The sequence below is a fragment of the Tiliqua scincoides genome, chromosome 6 (genome assembly GCF_035046505.1).
Source record: "Tiliqua scincoides isolate rTilSci1 chromosome 6, rTilSci1.hap2, whole genome shotgun sequence".
In the NCBI taxonomy this organism is placed as follows: Eukaryota; Metazoa; Chordata; class Lepidosauria; order Squamata; family Scincidae; genus Tiliqua; species Tiliqua scincoides.
In genome coordinates, this window is record NC_089826.1 from 144,755 (window position 1) to 163,050 (window position 18,296).

General features: G+C 56.3%; 1 protein-coding gene across 1 annotated transcript; it reads right to left on the reverse strand.

Moving 5' to 3' along the window:
* Positions 1–955: 955 nt before the first annotated feature.
* On the reverse strand, positions 956–17,014 carry SEMA4F (ssemaphorin 4F). The gene is made up of 15 exons (XM_066632187.1): positions 16,987–17,014; positions 14,888–14,992; positions 13,288–13,439; positions 12,856–12,919; positions 8,801–8,895; positions 8,588–8,681; positions 8,007–8,126; positions 7,667–7,809; positions 4,947–5,122; positions 4,206–4,353; positions 3,879–4,101; positions 3,638–3,747; positions 2,398–2,555; positions 1,950–2,008; positions 956–1,695 (listed from the first exon to the last, which is right to left on the reverse strand). The coding sequence occupies exons 1-15, from the start codon at positions 17,012–17,014 to the stop codon at positions 1,070–1,072; spliced, it is 2,301 nt and encodes a 766-aa protein (XP_066488284.1). The 3' UTR covers positions 956–1,069.
* Positions 17,015–18,296: the final 1,282 nt, after the last annotated feature.

An 18,296-nucleotide genomic window follows, 5' to 3' on the forward strand; every position in this document is an offset into this window, starting at 1 on the left:
TGCCCAAGAGGCCTTGCAGGTCTCTTGTTATCTGGCGTGCTCCCTGGGGCATTTGGTGGGCCCCTGTGAGATACAGGAAGCTGGACTAGATGGGCCTATGGCCTGATCCAGTGGGGCTGTTCTTATGGCCTGCCAGGTGCCCCCACAGGCAGCCAGATGTGACCGCACAACTAGCAAGGGGGCAAGCCCAAAGGCTTGTTGCTTGCAGCCACAGCCTGTCATGGCAGTGAGGTATTCAGCCAGTGGACGCTCCCCGTTTCATTCCTTTAATAACTCACAAAGCCAGAAGTTCAACAAAATACAACAGGAATACACAACACCCGTTTCACAACAAAGTGGCCCCCACCTCACTTCTTGGTGTCGGGGGGGGGCAACAATAGAAGCTGCGAACTTGACCCCACGTTGGAGCACTGGGGCAGCTAAGGAACAGCCAAGGTTCAGCCTACCCTAACCCCACACAAGGAGCATCTCCTTTTGTTCCCACCCGTGGAGGAGGGAGTTCCCTCCCCTTCCTTCACATTCACTGGTCTGGCACAAAGGGGCACCTCTCCCAGCTGCAGCAGTGGTCAAGGAGAGGAAATCCCAACCAGCCCTGCTCAGGACACGTTCCAGGGGCCACTGCAAAGACAACCATGCACACCCGTGCCTCCCCATCCAAAGTCACAGTAAAGGAGCCCCTTCAATTAACCTGCTATTCGAAAAATCGTCACTGGGCTCTTTCAAGGCAGGGCAGTGGAGAAAGGCTTCCTCCCTAGCGCCACACCAATGCCAGCAGTTGCCACTGTCCAAGAAGGGCTGCAGGCCCGAAACCCACACGGGCCCTCGGCTTTTTCAGTCCTCTGGGGAGCCCTGCTCATGCGCCTGGGCCACCAGGAAGGCCGGAGAAGGAGCCCACTGCCTGCCTTCTGACACTGCAACGGGGGCGACAGCCCCAGCCACAAATGGCAGTGCACTGACAAGGCTGTAGGGAGCCAGCTTGCGCCATGAGGCTTCTGCACCCCAGCCAGGCTGTTTGAAGGCGCCCTGCCTTCCTCCATCGGGCACCAGCAAGGGTGAGGAAAGGGGCCCTCTAGATGGAGGTCTCATCGCACTTGGCCAGAGGAACCCCTGCCAGGTAGATGCAGGCCTGCTCAGTCTCCAGCTCACTGATGTAGAGATGGGGGTAACCGTTGAGGCCACCGCTCTTCTTGGCGGTGGCCAGTGGGTGGCGCTCATCCTCGGGGGAGCTGGGCGTCTGGGGCTCGTGGCTGCAGCTGGTGGTGGTGGACTGCAGCAGGTCTAGGCCATTCCGCTCACGGCAGATCAGCTCCCGCTGGAGGCGCCCTCGCCGCCGCCACTCATGCAGGAGCAGGCAGCCGCTGCTGACGATGACACCCAGCACGAAGCAGAGGACCCCGACCAGGACGCTGTGGCTGCGCTCTGCTGCCTGTGCGGCCCTGGTGCCACCCTGGTCAGTGCTCACCAGGCTGTAGGTGGCCACGACCCCTCCCACGCCGGCCTCCAGGCAGCGGCACGTGTACTTGCCCAGGGTGGCTTCGGTGGCCGTGAACTCCAGCCCATCGCTGCGCACCAGGTAGGCCGCTGTATCCTGGGAGGGGCGCTGCCACTCGCAGCGGGACCAGCGGGACCGGGGCAGGCAGGGCAGCACCACCCGGGCAGACAGCAGCACAGGGACCTCCAGCCTGGTGAGCGCCTCTGCCAAGAAGGAGACAGGAGCGTCAGGGCAGAGCCGCCCTTCTCCCCACAGCTCAGAGCTGTGGGCCAAACAGCTGCTCTCCAGGAGCAGTGATGGTCACACTGGGTGCTGCAGAGGAAGAACGGCAGGCCAGTGCTTGGAGCCCACGGCAGCTCTCCCTCCAGACCACACTTCCTTGCCCAGTGGCGAGCCCCCACCAGCCCTCAGCACTGCTTGCTCCAGGCCGCCTCCAGGTCTTGGTCACTGCACACACCTTTGTTCTCCGCAGGGCACAGAGTCAGCACCTTTGCCAGCGTGAGGTCCTGGAGCAACCTGCCAAGGGAAATGACAGTGGTTGGGTGGTATTCCAGCAGGGTGGGAGTGTCTCACTCAGCAGGCACTCCATGACTGGAGGGTGGTGGCAGCAGAAGCCCTCCAGGTGCCTTTACTGGTCCTCTCCCCCACTAGGAGGCCCTTCCTCATGCAGGCTCCACCTACCACAGCCGACCAGCCTGTGGCTCAGAACAGCTGCCTGGACCCCACCGCCGGCATCTGCCTCTACTCCCCACGGCGAACAGAAGAGTACATTCCTTGACTGCCTGGCCCCAGGCAGCAGCAGAGCTGCTCAGGGCGCTGCTGGAGTGTCCCAGCAGCTTTGTGGGGAGGCACAGGAGATCCCCACTCAGAACCTGCCTGCCTGGGGGAAGAGCTGTACTACTCACCCAGCCTGACCCTGGTGGTCTCTGCACACCCCCAGCTCTCTGCTCCAGGCACAAGCCGGGTCTCTGGCCAAAATGCAGTCTTGGCAGGTGCTGTACACGGCACAGTTGGACGTGCTGATCTGGGTGACTTCGCTGTCAGACGCCACATACAGCCAGTTCTGAAGAAGAGGACCAGAGAAAAAAGCCTCATGGGGGGGGGGCCTGCGGTTAGCAGGGCAGCACCAGAACTTCCCCTGCAGCCAGGAGATTCCCCCTCAGCCACTGGAGGGCTCAGGAGCAGCCTCTGAAATGGTTTTTGAGGAGGAGTCAGACTGAGCAGGATGCAATCTGCCTGCAGCACTGATCAGGATCAAGGGTTGACTTCCACAAGCACCCGAGAAAAGCTTCATGCATTTCACTCACCTGTACACGTTCACGGGGGGGGGGGGACCCCATTGGAGGCTGTGAGCTTCCTCCTCACCGGGTCCACACAAGCCCCTATGCCACTCCTGACAGTCATCCTGCATTTCCTTATAACCCACCTGCAACCTGTAACCCCCTCCAAGAAATCCTGCCTGCCTGCCTGCCCACCCCTCAACAGATTCTGCATGGCTGGAGGGGGGGGGCTTGTGAGTCCTGAGTTGGAGACTGCCCTGCTGCTGCTGCTGCCGCCGCCACCGCCACCTGGCCCCTAGCAAGGCAGCCTGTTGCTGTACTGGCACATCTCCACGTGGCCCGCAAGCCACCTTGCTCCTCTTCACCCGAGGGTTACACTTTAAACGAGACAGGCAGTTTCCAGCAGAACAAGAGAGCAGCAGAAACGCTGGTCTTGGTAGACTCCCTGGACCACGTCCAGCAGCCGCTGGGCTCGCAAACCCTTTCACGCCCAATGACCTGTTAGGGCGAGTCTGGCTGCCAGGGAGTCAGGACCCGCCTGGACTGCTGGGCTCCCCAGAGGCTCCTCCATTCCTGCAGCAGCGCCTGTGCCAAGGGGCCTGGGGTCTTGCAGGCACACCCAGGCAGAAGGCACGAAGGGCTCCATTTCTCCCTGGCTGGGGTGGAGGAGACTCTCCCGTTTGCTGTCAAGTGCCCCAGAGGTGCAGGGGAGGCCAGGCTCACGGGGTGTGAACCCCTCCCTTCACACACAGCCAGGCCACTATGGACCACCATGGGGGACGACGACAATCAGACCTCACCCCCAGGACTGCCCCAAGCCAGGCTCAGATCCCAAGGCCAGCTCCCTCTTCTTCCTCCTCCTCACCTGATAGAGCTGCAGGCTCCGGACTGGCTGCTGTGTGGCAAAGAGCGCCAGATCCTCCAGAAGGTGAGCTTGAGGGCCGATCTTCACAGCCTTGTGCAGGTGCCCGTCTTCTGTGGGGGGGGGGGGGGTTGGTGGACCCCTGGTCAAAGGCGAGGGCAGAGCTCCTGCAGTCTTCAGCTCCAGCATGGCTCTCCCCTCCCCCTGCCAAGGTCACAGCAGCACTCCTCCCCCAGCCTCTCACCTGTCCCCAGGTACAAGACCTCGTGCTGCTCTCCAGAGAGCGCTGCAACTCGCTGAGCAGCCAGCTGGTGGTACTGGGCATCCGGCTGGACCAGGAGGGGCCTGTTCTCTGTGGGGTGGACAGGCTCATCCATGAGCGGGTGATCGCGGACGAAGGTCAGGACCCGGTCTGGAAGGGCCAGGGAGGAAGCAACGCCCTCCAGCTTCATGCTGTGGGTGACGCACTGCAAAGGAAGAGGGCCCTGGAGCTGCCGTGGGCTGGAACGGGGAAGCCCACCCAGCTCCAGCCGAGGACGGTGCCTCCTGGGGCCCCACCCCAGACACTTACTGCTCCGGGTCGGGGCTCGGGGACATCCGCCTGCGTCACGCCACTCCACCTGTCACAGTCACGCTTGAACTCCTTGAAACGGCCGTTCATGGCTCTCTGGACATCCTCCACGCTGTAGGCGCAAACGGCTGAGCCCGTCCCTGCCTTCCTGCCATGGGCAGGGGAGCCCCACTCAGCAACTGCCCCAACTCCACAGTGGCCAAGCACAGCCCCCACCCCACATCCAGACATCTGCCTGTGCTGCTGCCTGGAGGCTGCACCTGCCCCTCCATCTGACTACCCCCTTTTCAGCAACGGACTGGATCGCCCTCCCCAGCCCTGGAAGCTGGAGCAGCAGGAAGAGGGGGAGCTGCTGCTACCAGACAGCCCCCCCCCCATAGGAGCAGTGCAGCCATCAGGCCTTATCAGCTCAAATCTCAATCCCCATCCCGCCGTGAGCTCTCACTAGAGGTGTCCAGCAAGCCCCAGCTGCACGGCAAGCAAGAGGAGGGTGCTGGCCTGCCTTACCAGACTGCTGCCAAGGATGACAAGACCAATCCAGGCCCAGCACCTCCCCCCAGGAGCACAAGGTGCAGCAGCAGCCACTGCCAACTGCCCCTTCCCTCAGCTCTCCCAGGCAGTTCCTTCATCCTCCCAGGCTGAACTGCAGTGCTGGCCTTGCAGAATCATCAAGGGGGACCCACCCCACCTATCCGTCACATCACTGAGAATCGTGATGCTGGCCAGGCTCACCCGCCTCACCTCTCGGCTGCAAAGACACCCAAAAAGACGGTCGCCCTCCAGTTCTCTGCAGGCAGCATGGCCACATCCTTCAGAACATTGAAGACAACGCCACTCTCGGGGTCCGAGCATACCAGCTGTGTCTTCAGAAAGGTGGTCCACCGCTTCTGCAGCGTCTTCTGTCCTCCCAGGTCCCCCTGGAAAGGGGAGGGCAGCAATCAGCAGGCAGAGCAAGAAAGCGCCCTGCCCCCAGCTTCTCCTGGTAACCACCGCCAAGGCCTATCCCACAGCCTGACAGCTTTGCAGCCCCCAACATGCATACCCCTCCAGGGGCCACAGCTGTGCTTCCCCGCCCCGGCTGCTGCAGCCCCATCAGTTGCATATTTTGAAGAGGGCAGGTCATGTGGAAGGAAGCCACATGTCAACTGGAGCCATCTCCAAGACGCCCACACATTGTGCTGCTTAAATGTCCAACTGCAACTTCATGGCCCTTCCGCTGTTTCCCCCGTCCAAATATATTTACATCATGCTGTTCAAATATATACTCTGTAAATTTTCGGGTGCAAACCCAGGAGGTGTGCAAAGAATGCCTTTCAGCAAGTAAGAGGGTCCCTTTCTTTCCCTGTCCAGAAAGAGCCACAGAAGTGAAGAAGGAGGCACAAGTTCTTCCAAGAACCAGAATCTTGGGGACTGTCAGGACCAACCACTCTTTACAGAACAAGGAGTCTGAAGGCCACAGAGAGCTCTTCCCAGCCAGAACACAAACACAGCCCCACTGCGTGAAGAACCCCCTCGCTCCAGAGCTCGCCGGCAGGACCCTCACTCACCTCTGAGCTGCAGGGAGAGCTTCATGCTCAGGCTGGGAATCCCTGCTGGCTCTGGGAAGCCACGCACATTGTGACCTGCACATTGTCAGCATCCTTCCCATTTGGGCTGAAAGAGCCCAGGATGTGGGGCACTTTCAGAATTGCCTTGCCCAGGCCCCCTCCCCAGTCTCGGCCATCTGACCCGAGATAGTCTGGTTTACACCCCAGTTGTGGGGAGGGGAGGGGGAGCAATTTTGTGGAATCCGGCATCAAAAAAGGGCGCACAGAATAGGACAGGATTTGGTGGAAAGGCAACAATTTAAACCCCAGATCAACTCACAGGGATAAAGGGTTGACTGTGGTTTCTCTAGGAGAAAGACGCACCAGGGGGAAAGGGCTGGGGAAACAGCAGTGGACACTTGCCCCAGCGGTGGGAGGTGTGTGTGTGTGTGTGTGTGTGTGTGTGTGTGTGTGTGTGTGTGTGTGTGTGTGTGTGTGTGGGCTCTTTTAACACCCACAATCACCTGCAACACGGTACACCAGCGATTTGCACGCCACTGACACAAGCAGTGAGGCACTTCCACAGCAAAGGGTGCAGGTGGGTGGAAGAAGAAGACCCAATCCACACCGAAGCGGAGACCGTGCCAGTCCCTTTCAAGACCCGTTCAAAGATCAACATCAGGACAACATGGATGCCGAAACTTCTTACAGCACGTCAGGCAGCGAGCAAAGCTCTGGGGGACAGAGCAGTAGGATCCTCCACCCACAGGCACCAGGCAGTCCACTCCACACAGACTTCTGTCCATCCACTCCCAGACGAGGGAGCGGACCAAGGGATGCTTTCATCAGTGCTGCAGAAGATGGACCTCCTTGTCCTCACACAGCATGGATTGCACATCACACCAAACAGAAGAGGGGAAGACAAAGACAGCCCCATGTGGCATTTTTGCCAGCAGGGCACTTGGCCAAAGGGAGTGGCTCCGGTGTGCTGCTCCACTTCACATTCACACTGCAGCAGATGCCATTTTTGGATGTGGGGGCTTGGCAAAGATCCTGCAGTTCACACCACAGGAAACTCCACATGGCAACTTGCAGCAGAACTAGCCGAAGCAGTGGGCATCTGTGGCACTCCGCAGTGACCTTCACCAGCAGACCACAGGAGCCTCGTCAGTCACCGGGCCTCTTCCACAGAGGGGTGGTGCAGCGTCACTGCGGGCTGGAGCACCACAGCCATGCCCAGCGAGCCCCACTTTCGAGTCGGACAACACCTCCTGTCCTGCCAGGGAGCTGGAATCCACTGAGGACTACAACAGCACTGGACAAGCAGGACATTGGACACATTGGACAAGCAGGGCACGGCTTATTTTTCCCTCTACTCCCTGCACCTCACGTGCGCATCACAAGGGGCCTTTGTCCTGTGGAGGGGGACTGGAATATCCACTAGGGGATTTGGCGTTGACATTTAAAAAAAAATAAAGGTATGTTCAGAATAGACACTGTCTGAAGGATTTCTCTTTCAGGAATTATCATCTCACACACACAAAACCCTGTCGCTGAAGACATCAAGCCCACGCAGCTTCGCCAACAGCCTTCTCAAACTTTCAGCCATCTTGCAAAACAAACACGGGTGATTTTCTTGCCTACAACATGCACCACATGCCGTGGCTATCAGTTGTTCCAAAGTGGTGCAAAGCCATCTGAAGAGCATTTCAGCAGCCCTTGGGGCGCACACCCACATTCTGCAAAGATGACCGCAGCCTGGGCCTGTTTTCTCAGAAAGACCACAGGGCATGTTCTAACTGAAAGTGGGCCTTAATAGGCCTGTCAAGGGAGGAGGGGATTCTCCCTCTGTGCCCCCCCCCCAGAGAATGGCAGAAAGCAAGTTTAACATCACAAGGCAGGAAAGAGGACATCTGTCTGCACGCCCCAGCATACCTTGCAGACTCTGGCCACACGAGGCACCTTCACTTTCTCATAGAAGTTGTACTCGCGCGCCGTCTCCGTGAAGAAGAAGTAAATCTTGTCATCCTCGCCACTCTCACCCTCCCGAAGGAAGGCCGAGGCCACAAATTCAGGATCTGAGAGAGAAGATTTTATTTGGTGCCTTTATGGGCTGGCCCTTCCTCCCTCCTGGCAACACCTGAAGCTCCTCTCTTCCCTTTATCCTCACAACAATCCAGTGAGGGCCAGCCATGACACCAATCCACTGACTCTCAGCTGCTGAGCCCAAGCTCTGAGCCAAGGTGCCACCCTGCCCGCGCACCCACCCCCTCACCATTCAGCCAGGTCACCGAGGTCTCTGTCCTGATCCATTCTGCAGGGTTCCCCACGGCTCTGGAGATGATGGGCTCAGTCCCCAAAAAGTTGTTGACGGTAGCTGCGTACAGGGCACCATCTAAGAGGCAAGAGAGGTATGGCAGGACCTGGGCCAAGAGGCTGCAGCTGCGGACCTGCCACTACCTGATGGCACGCCAGACTGAGGGCAGCAAGGGAGCCGCACACTCCATCCTGACACACAACTAGGCCAGTCAGAGTCTCCCTGGGGACAAGCAGGGGGTGCACAGGAGATGCCCCAGCCTCTCTCTCGCAAAGATCTGCTGGGGAAACACAGGCATTCCAGCGCACCCAGTCAGCCCTCCAGCATGGGGAGCAACTCGTAGGTCTGCTGCACTTCTACCATCTTCCCCACCACCCTGGCAGAGACACCCCCTCCCGAGAAGGGATGAGCAGTGACCCCGGAAACCATCTGCGAAGGCCACTCCTGAAAGTAGCCCAGTGACAGCCTGGTGCTTGCCAGACAGGGCTGGGGCGCAGGACCCCTTCCCATGTCGGGGGGGCATGCCCTCACCACCATACCTGCCATGACAGCCGATGACGGCTGCAGGGGCTCAAAGGGGCACTTTCCCCGGCCACTCTCCAGCTGCTCCACACTGTGGAAGTCGCTGACTCTCTGCAAGGGAGGGAGAGGCCACCTTCTGTCATGCACAGGTAGGCAAGGCAGGCCCCAGAGGGGTGAGCTCCCCCAGTGCCCTCCTCCCCTGGCCCCAGAGGACCAGGCTGCCTACTCACCACGTAGCCACACAGGGGGTTGAAGGCAAACGTGCCACAGGCCAAGAGGTGGGTCCGGTTGGCAAATTCCAGGATGCGCAGGAAGTTGTGACACTCTGACTGGGGACGGAAATGGGGAGAGAGAACACTCAGCCACCTACCGGAGGCACTCCAGCTGTGCTCCACTTGGGGTATCCCTGCTGTTCTGACACAATGCAAACACAGGGGGCGGCAGGGGACTGAGCAAGGGAGGGTGCACAGCTGGGGCCACAGCTAAGCCATGGTTCGGACGAGGGACTTCCCAGCTCGCCCATGTATGGTTGCACCACTCCAAGGCAGCCAACCAGCCCACTGTGTGGCAGCTGCACCCTCCAGGGACAAAGTGATGCAGCCACCCAAAAGAGAGCAGATGGAGCACTGCAATGGGGGAACAGTGCAAAGGGTGGGAGCAGAGCAGCTGTGGGTGGCTGGGAAGACCAGGAAGCAGCACTGGCAGGCGTCACAAACCCTGGGATCGCCCCCCCCCCCCGGCCGAAACCAGCCTGCAGTGTTAGCAGCCTCTTGGGCCGTGTCTGGGGCTTCCAGAGCCCTGTCGGCAGAGAAGACTTTGAGGTGGGGTATGGTCATTCATGTTAAAGAAGGAGTAGAAACCAGCAAAGTAGAAACTGAAGGCGGGTCCGGCTTCACTGCAGAATCTCTGTGGGTTAAATTACCAGGTCTGAGGAGCGATGTAATACTGGGGGCGTACTAACATCCTTCAAACCAGAAGGGGACCTTGAAATGAGGAAACAGATCAGGGAGGTGGCAAGGAGGGACAGGGTTGTAATCATGGGGACTTCAATTATCCTCATATAGACTGGGTCAATTTGTGTTCTGGTCATGCAAAGGAGACCGGATTCCTTGAAATGTCAAATGATTGTGGCTTAGAGCAGCTAGTCACGGAGCCCACCAGAGGACAGGTGACTCTGGATTAAATATTGTGTGGTACTCAGGACCTGGTTAGAGATGTCAATGTTACTGAGCCATTGGGGAACAGTGATCATGCTGCAATCCGTTTTGACGTGCACATTGGGGGAAGAATACCAGGCAAATCTTTCACAAAAACTCTTGACTTCCGCTGGGCAGACTTCCCTCAAATGAGAAGGCGGGTTAGAAGGAGGTTGAAAGGGAAGGTAAAAAGAGTCCAATCTCTCCAGTGCATGGAGGTTGCTTAAAACAACAGTAATAGAGACCCAGCGGAAATGTATACCGCAAAGGAAGAAGGGCTCCACTAAATCCAGAAAGTGCCCGCATGGCTAACCAGCCAAGTTAGAGAGGCCATAAAGGACAAGGAAGCTTCCTTCCGTAAATGGAAGTCTGGCCCTAATGAGGAGAATAAAAAGGAACATAAACCGTGGCAAAAGAAATGTAAGAAGGTGATAAGGGAGGCCAAGCGAGACTATGAGGAACGCATGGCCAGCAACATTAAGGGGAATAATAAAAGCTTCTTCAAATCTGTTAGAAGTAGGAAACCCACCAGAAAACTGGTTGGCCCTCTGGATGGTGAGGGAGGGAAGGGGGAAATAAAAGGAGACTCAGAGATGACAGAGAAATTAAATGAGTTCTTTGCATCAGTCTTCACAGCAGAAGACCTCAGGCAGATACCACTGCACGAACGGCCCCTCCTGACCAAGGAATTATGTCAGATAGAGGTTAAAAGAGAAAATGTTTCAGACCTCATTGATAAATTAAAGATCAATAAGTCACCAGGCCCTGATGGCATCCACCCAAGAGTTATTAAGAAATTGAAGAATGAGGTTGCTGATCTCTTGACTAAAATATGCAACTTGTCCCTCAAAACGACCACAGTGTCAGATGATTGGAGGATAGCAAATGTCACACCAAACCTAAAAAATAAGGAGAGGGGTCCCAGGAAACTATAGGCCAGTATAGGCCTAACATCTGTTCCAGGTAAGATGGTGGAATGCCTCATCAAAGATAGAATCTCAACACACATAGACAAACAGGCCTTGCTGAGGGAGAACCAGCCTAGCTTCTGTAAGGGTAAGTCTTGCCTCACAAACCTTTTAGAATTCTTTGAAAAGGTCAACGGGTATGTGGATGTTGGAGAACCTGTGAACATTATATACCTGGACTTTCAGAAGGTGTTCGACACGGTCCCTTACCAAAGGCTGCTGAGAAAACTCCACAGTCAGGGAATTAGAGGACAGGTCCTCTCCTGGATTGAGAACTGGTTGAAGACCAGGAAACAGAGAGTGGGTGTCAGTGGGCAATTTTCACAGTGGAGTGAGGTGAAAAGCAGTGTGCCCCAAGGATCTGTCCTGGGACCGGTGCTTTTCAACCCCTTCATACATGACCTGGACACAGGGTTGAGCAGTGAGGTGGCTAATTTTGCAGACGACACCAAACCTTTCCAAGTGGTGAAGACCAGAAGTGATTGTGAGGAGCTCCAGAAGGATCTCTCCAAACTGGCAGAATGGGCAGCAAAATGGCAGATGCGTTTCAGTATAAGTAAGTGTAAACTCGTGCACGTTGGGGCAAAAAATCAAAACTTCGCATATAGACTGATGGGTTCTGAGCTGTCTGTGACAGATCAGGAGAGAGATCTTGGGGTGGTGGTGAACAGGTTGATGAAAGTGTCGACCCAATGTGTGGCGGCAGTGAAGAAGGCCAATTGTATGCCTGGGATCATTAGAAAAGGTATTGAAAACAAAACAGCTAATATTAAAATGACATTGTACAAATCGATAGTAAGGCCACACATGGAGTATTGTGTCCAGTTCTGGTCGCCACATCTCAAAAAGGACATCGTGGAAATGGAGAAGGTGCAAAAGAGAGCGACCAAGATGATTACGGGGCTGGGGCACCTTCCTTATGAGGAAAGGCGTTTGGGCCTCTTCAGCCTAGAAAAGAGACGCCTGAGGGGAGACATGATCAAGACATACAAAATTGTGCACGGGAAGGCTAAAGTGGATAGAGAGATGCTCTTTACACTCTCACATAACACCAGAACCAGGGGACACCCACTAAAATTGAGTGTTGGGAGAGTTAGGACAGACAAAAGAAAATATTTCTTTACTCAGTATGTGGTTGGTCTGTGGAACTCATGGCATCTGTCCTGGATGCCTTTACAAGGGGATTGGACAAGTTTCTGGAGGAAAAATCCATTACGGGTACAAGCCAAGATGTGTATGTGCAGCCTCCTGATTTTAGAAATGGGCTATGTCAGAATGCCAATGCAAGGGAGGGCACCAGGATGAGGTCTCTTGTTATCTGGTGTGCTTCTTGGGACATTTGGTGGGCCGCTGTGAGATACAGGAAGCTGGACTAGATGGGCCTATGGCCTGATCCAGCAGGGCTGTTCTTATGTTTTTAACTACAATTCCCAGGAGGCCTTGCAGGTCTCTTGTTATCTGGTGTGCTCCCTGGGGCATCTGGTGGGCCGCTGTGAGATACAGGAAGCTGGACTAGATGGGCCTATGGCCTGATCTAGCGGGCTGTTCTTATGTTCTTAGATGTCTTAAAAAGGGGATTGGACAAATTTCTGGAGGCAAAACCCATTACGGGTTACAAACCATGATGTGTATGTGCAACCTCATGATTTTAGAAACGGGCTATGTTAGATGCAAGGACGAGCACCAGGATTCAGGTGTCTTGTTATCTGGTGTGCTCCCTGGGGCATTTGGTGGGCTGCTGTGAGACACAGGAAGCTGGACTAGATGGGCCTATGGCCTGATCCAGTGGAGCTGTTCTTACGTTCTTACTATCGGTTCCAGGAACGGTCTCTGGACAAAGCTTGGGGCTGCGGACAGGACCCTTATCAGAAGGAAGGGCTGGAAAACCGTCCCACAGTCAAGCAACAGAGGCACCAAGGCTTCTCCAGCTCAGGGATCAGCCTGAACACTGGGAGGAAGGGAATGGAACAGACAGGCTCTCAGGTGGAGCAGATCACAGAGGAGTGGAGGACAAGGGGCTGTTCCTTTCCTCAGGCTGCTAGGACCTGCCCATACCCAAAACGGGCATCCAAGCAGAGCCCCCAGGTGGCAAGGTGAGGCAGGCTCCCTCCCGCACCAGACTTGCCTCTTTCTTCCCCTTCAGGGTGCAGGAAATCCGGGAATTCTCGGGCACACTCCAGGAGATCTGAAAGACAAAAAGCGCCGTGGGTGCCCCTGCCACACCTACACACTCCTGTCCCACTTCCATTCTGAGCAGATGGACCACCAGCCCCACCCCTGACCTCTTGCTGCCACTGGAGGTGAAAAGGAGTTGTCTTGGGGAAGGTCAGAGAGATCAATGCCACCCCCCAACTCCACCCCTGGGCCAGTCAAGGAGACTGAGGGAATGGGGACAAGGAACTGACTGAGTCAATCAAGGGGGGAAAGCAACCACCCCCTCTCCCCACGGTGCCCATCAAAGTCTCACCCAGACACTGTGTCTCCCAACCATCAACAGAGAGCGAGGCAGCAACCTCCCAACACAGGCAGCAGAGGCAGCCAGCCAGAGCTTACCTTCCTGGCCCGCTGCCCGATGGCCTCCAAAGGCAGAGCCAGAATGGCATCCCTGGCACCCACATAGAGGGTCCCCGAGGAGGGGTCCACCCGGAAGACGCTGTAGTTGCCAACTGTCTCATGGGAGAACTGCTGCACCAGGTGCTTCACCTCTGCAACGAGAAGACCAGATGGGTGAGGGCTCCATGGGACACACCGCAGAGCTGAGTAATAAGTGGGGGCACCTGATCTTGCTGGCCGACAGGCAGCAAAGGCCGGAGGCCAGGGGGACCCATGCTCTTTTTCCGGGGCTGCACTCCAGCCTGACAGCACCTGCCCAGGCCAAGGAGGGAGGGGCTGCAGCAGACCTACCCTTGCCTCCTGTGCAGAACGCCTTCAGGCTCCCCCCCTCCCCAACTGCCTGAGACCAGGAGAGCTATAGCTGCTGACAAATGCTAGCACTGAAGGCAACCGCCATGCTCCACAAGCCTCTCAGGTGCTCCCCCGGCTTCCTTCCCCTGCCTTGCTCACAGCAGAGGCACTCCTCCAACACAGGGCTGTGGCTGGGAGGCCCTGACCAGGGCCAGCCACAATCGCATCCGTGGCTGCAGAGCACGCCTCCTGCCCCACATCTCGAAAAGGACATAGTGGAAATGGAAAAGGTGCAGAAGAGAGCGACCAAGATGGTTACTGGGCTGGGGCACCTTCCTTATGAGGAAAGGCTACGGCGTTTGGGCCTCTTCAGCCCAGAAAACAGGCGCCTGAGGGGGGACATAATTGAGACATACAAAATTATGCAGGGGATGGACAGAGTGGATAGGGAGATGCTCTTTACACTCTCACATAACACCAGTACCAGGGGATGTCCACTAAAATTGAGTGTTGGGAGGGTTAGGACAGACAAAAGAAAATATTTCTTTACTCAGCGTGTGGTTGGTCTATGGAACTCCTTGCCACAGGATGTGGTGACGGCATCTGGCCTGGATGCTTTTAAAAGTGGATTGGACAAGTTTCTGGAGGGAAAATCCATTATGGGGTACAAGCCATGATGTGTATGCGCAACTTCCTCATTTTAGAAATGGGTTCTGTCAGATGCAAGGGAGGGCACCAGGATGAGGTCTCTTGTTATCTGGTGTGCTCCTTGGGGCATTTCGTGGGCCGCTGTGAGATACAGGAAGCTGGACTAGATGGGCCTATGGCCTGATCCAGCAGGGCTGTTCTTATGTTCTTACCCCACCCTTGCCAGCAAGCAAGGTCAGCTGTCCAGGACAGGGCAACAGCCACAAAGCACCCTTGGCTTCACTTGCTGCCTGAGGGGGTGGGTGTTATGTACCCCACAACAGACCCAGTCCTACCCCCAAAGCCACGGCTCTCAACCCCACTAGCTTCTCCAGAGAGTACTGCCAGGGTAGGTCCATCTCAGAGCACACTCCACACAGGAAGCTTCAGGCCCACCCATCAGTCATCAACAAGGAGGAGACCCTCAGCCCCGGGGCTGCTTGTGCCACCCCTCTGCCGGCAACCATGTTCTGACATGCATGGCATAACTATCTGGATCCTTACAGCCTGGCACCAACAGTGCTCCCCCATCCTCTGGTCTTCCAGAACAGCCGAGCCGCACCTCCAGGGACGGAGCTGTGGCTCCTCAAGCACTTGGAGACCTTCTTTCTGGCCCTCTCAGGCACCTCCTTGCCATTGTCTTGCGCAAGGGGCCCCTCACAGCTTACTGGCAGACAAAGCAGGATTCAAACCCAGAGCAACTCCGGGACTGGCCCTTCCTCGCGCCAGTGTTCTTCCAAGCTGGACTGCCTGCCCTCTGCTTCCTTCCATACACTTCCCCGGAAATGGCTCTGGAAGACTGAGCTCAGGCCTCTGCAACAAAGCCCCTGCCCCCAGCCATGGGAAGAGGCTGCTCTGGTTGTCTAGGAGGGGGCCAGGGCTCCTCATGAGCCACAGGCTGCACCAGGGAGGATGAGGAGGTCAAAGCAGGGCGTGCGCTGCCTGCCGTAGGGAAAGGGCTCTGTGGGAACAAAAGGGTGGAGGCTGATCCTTCCTCCTGCAGGCAGGGGCACTTGAGGGGTGCTGGAGTTGGTGCAACTCCGTCTGCTGTCCAGAAGGGGTCAAGCTATGACCCAGTTCTCTCAGTGATCCTTGTGGGGTGTGGCCCTAACCCTTTATCCTCCTCTTAGCACTTCCTCTTGTCCTCTGACCACCGACCTGTTAAGATGGCGCACACCAGGGCTCTGATGCCCAGGCCATCTTGAGCACAAGGCATGCAGGGCGAGGCAGCTCCAGGGCTTTGCTATCTAAGTGTTAGCTGAACCTCTGATCCTAATCAGACGCTGTAAATATACACTCAATGGAAATAACTTCTTTTTTGCAACTTTAACAAGCCATTGCCTCTTTGTCTTTTTTATTGAATAGCAGTCAGCCGGGTGAGGGAGGTTCTCTGGGGTGATACCCAAAGGGGGGTCCGCTGCTTAAGCTACTCTGCTTCCCCCCCAAACAGGAAACTACTTTTAATTTCCTCCAACAAGGGGGTCCTCACGAACCCAGAATGAAGCCCACTGCAGTCGGCAGCTGGCCTGTGCCCAAGAGTCCCTTCTCCCACCTCAGGAAGACTTCCTGGCCCTGCACTCTTCATAAGCCTTCCCTACGCCCAGTGGGGCGTGTCCTGCAGGCCTGCGGGTGAGGACAGGGGGGAGGGAGCAGATATATTATGTGGGTGTGAGGCAGACTGCTAGTGCCACCCACCCACCTGCGCACACACACACAGTCTCATTGCTCCCAGAAGGCTGCCACTGGTCCCAAAGCAGAGAGATGCAGTGCTCAGCAGACCAGGCCCCTTCTTCACTGCCCACCCATGGGGGGGGGGGAGCCTGGCTTGCTACACTGGCACTGCCCCCCACCCCTCTTTCTTGGGTTTCTTCCATGGTTGGGGGGAAGAGAAGCAGGATTCAGGCTTCCCTCCCCAAATGCCTGGCAAGAGTGACATGCCAGAGCGCTCTCCACCCCCACCCCCACCCCTCTTCTCCCATTTCACTGGGGGGGGCTACTCCACCACCCACCAGGTCTCCCCATTTCAAACAGACTCCGGCCCCATAGCGGAAGGAAGCCACAAGCTCCTCCTTCACACCACTGCTGCCTTTTCTCTCTAACCCCAAATGTGTTTACTCGGAAGAAAGCCACAGCCCTTGCTTGCCAGCACTGCTGCGAGGAGGCCAAGGCACCTTGGAGGGGGGCACTAGGCTGCTCTGTGTCCAAAGCCAGGCACACACACACAGGCACAATTTACTGGGTGGGGAGAATGTCCCAGTCAGCACCTCCTGCCTGAAGCCCTGGCGCTGCCCCTGGCAGTCAGCAGAGACACTTCGGTAAGGATGAGCTGAGCTGGGACTCCCACCCAGCAGGAAGCAGCTTCCCATAACCAAGGCCTGGCAGGTCTACTCAGAAGCCAGCCCCATGGTGTTCAAGAGGACCTACTCCCTGGGAAAGCAAAAAGACGACTGTCTCCTCATTCGTTCCCCTGCCCAAGACTACAGCTCCCCCGGCAACGCCACACACAGAGTCCTCCCATTGCCTTCCTGGTCTCAAGGCGCCTTACTGGAGAAGCCGCCAGCAACCACAACCTGGGGCCCTCCCTCCCTTCTGCCTCGGTCCTCTCCAGGCCATGCTCAGAATCATTCAATGACCAGACGGGGCGGAGGGGGTCCTCCTTACTAGCTCCACTTGTGGGGTAGGGGCCCATGGCCAAGAAGGCTCCTCCCACCTTCCTGTCCCAAGCTGGCTGCCCGGTAGGTGGCAGCCTACTGTCAGCTCCACAGGTGTGGGGGCTTGCCAAACATGCCTGCCCCCCCCCCAAAAAAAGAATCTCTGTGGGTTAAATTACCAGGCCTGAGGAGCGATGCAATACTGGGGGCATACTATCGACCTCCAGACCAGAAAGCGGAAGGGGACCTTGAAATGAGGAAACAGACCAGGGAGGTGACAAGGAAGGACAGGGTTGTAATCATGGGGGACTTCAATTATCCTCACATCGAATGGGTCAATTTGTGTTCTGGTCACGAAAAGGAGACCGGATTCCTTGACGTGCTAAATGACTGTGGCTTAGACCAGCTAGTCACGGAGCCCACCAGAGGGCAGGTGACTCTGGATTTAATATTGTGCGGTACTCAGGACCTGGTTAGAGATGTCAATGTTACTGAGCCATTGGGGAACAGTGACCATGCTGCAATCCGTTTCGACGCGCACGTCAGGGGAAGAATACTGGGCAAATCTCTCACAAAAACCCTTGACTTCTGACGGACAGACTTCCCCCAAATGACGAGGCTGGCTAGAAGGAGGTTGAAAGGGAAGGTAAAAAGAGTCCAATCTCTTCTCAGAGTGCATGGAGGCTGCTTAAAACAACAGTAATAAAGACCCAGCAGAGGTGTATACCAGAAAGGAAGAAGGGCTCGACTAAGTCCAGGAGGGTGCCCGCATGGCTAACCAGCCAAGTAAGAGAGGCCGTAAAAGGCAAGGAAGATTCCTTCCGTAAATGGAAGTCTGGCCCTAATGAGGAGAATAAAAAGGAACAAAAACTGTGGCAAAAGAAATGTAAGAAAGTGATACGGGAGGCCAAGAGAGACTATGAGGAATGCACGGCCAGCAACATTAAGGGGAATAATAAAAGCTTCAAATCTGTTAGAAGCAGGAAACCCGCCAGAGAAGCGGTTGGCCCTCTGGATGGTGAGGGAGGGAAAGGGGAGATAAAAGGAGGCTTAGAGATGGCAGAGAAATTAAATGAGTTCTTTGCATCTGTCTTCACGGCAGAAGACCTCGGGCAGATACCGCTGCCCGAACGGCCCCTCCTGACCGAGGAGTTAAGTCAGATAGAGGTTAAAAGAGAAGATGTTTCAGACCTCATTGATAAATTAAAGATCAATAAGTCACCGGGCCCTGATGGCATCCACCCAAGAGTTATTAAGGAATTGAAGAATGAAGTTGCTGATCTCTTGACTAAAATATGCAACTTGTCTCTCAAAATGGCC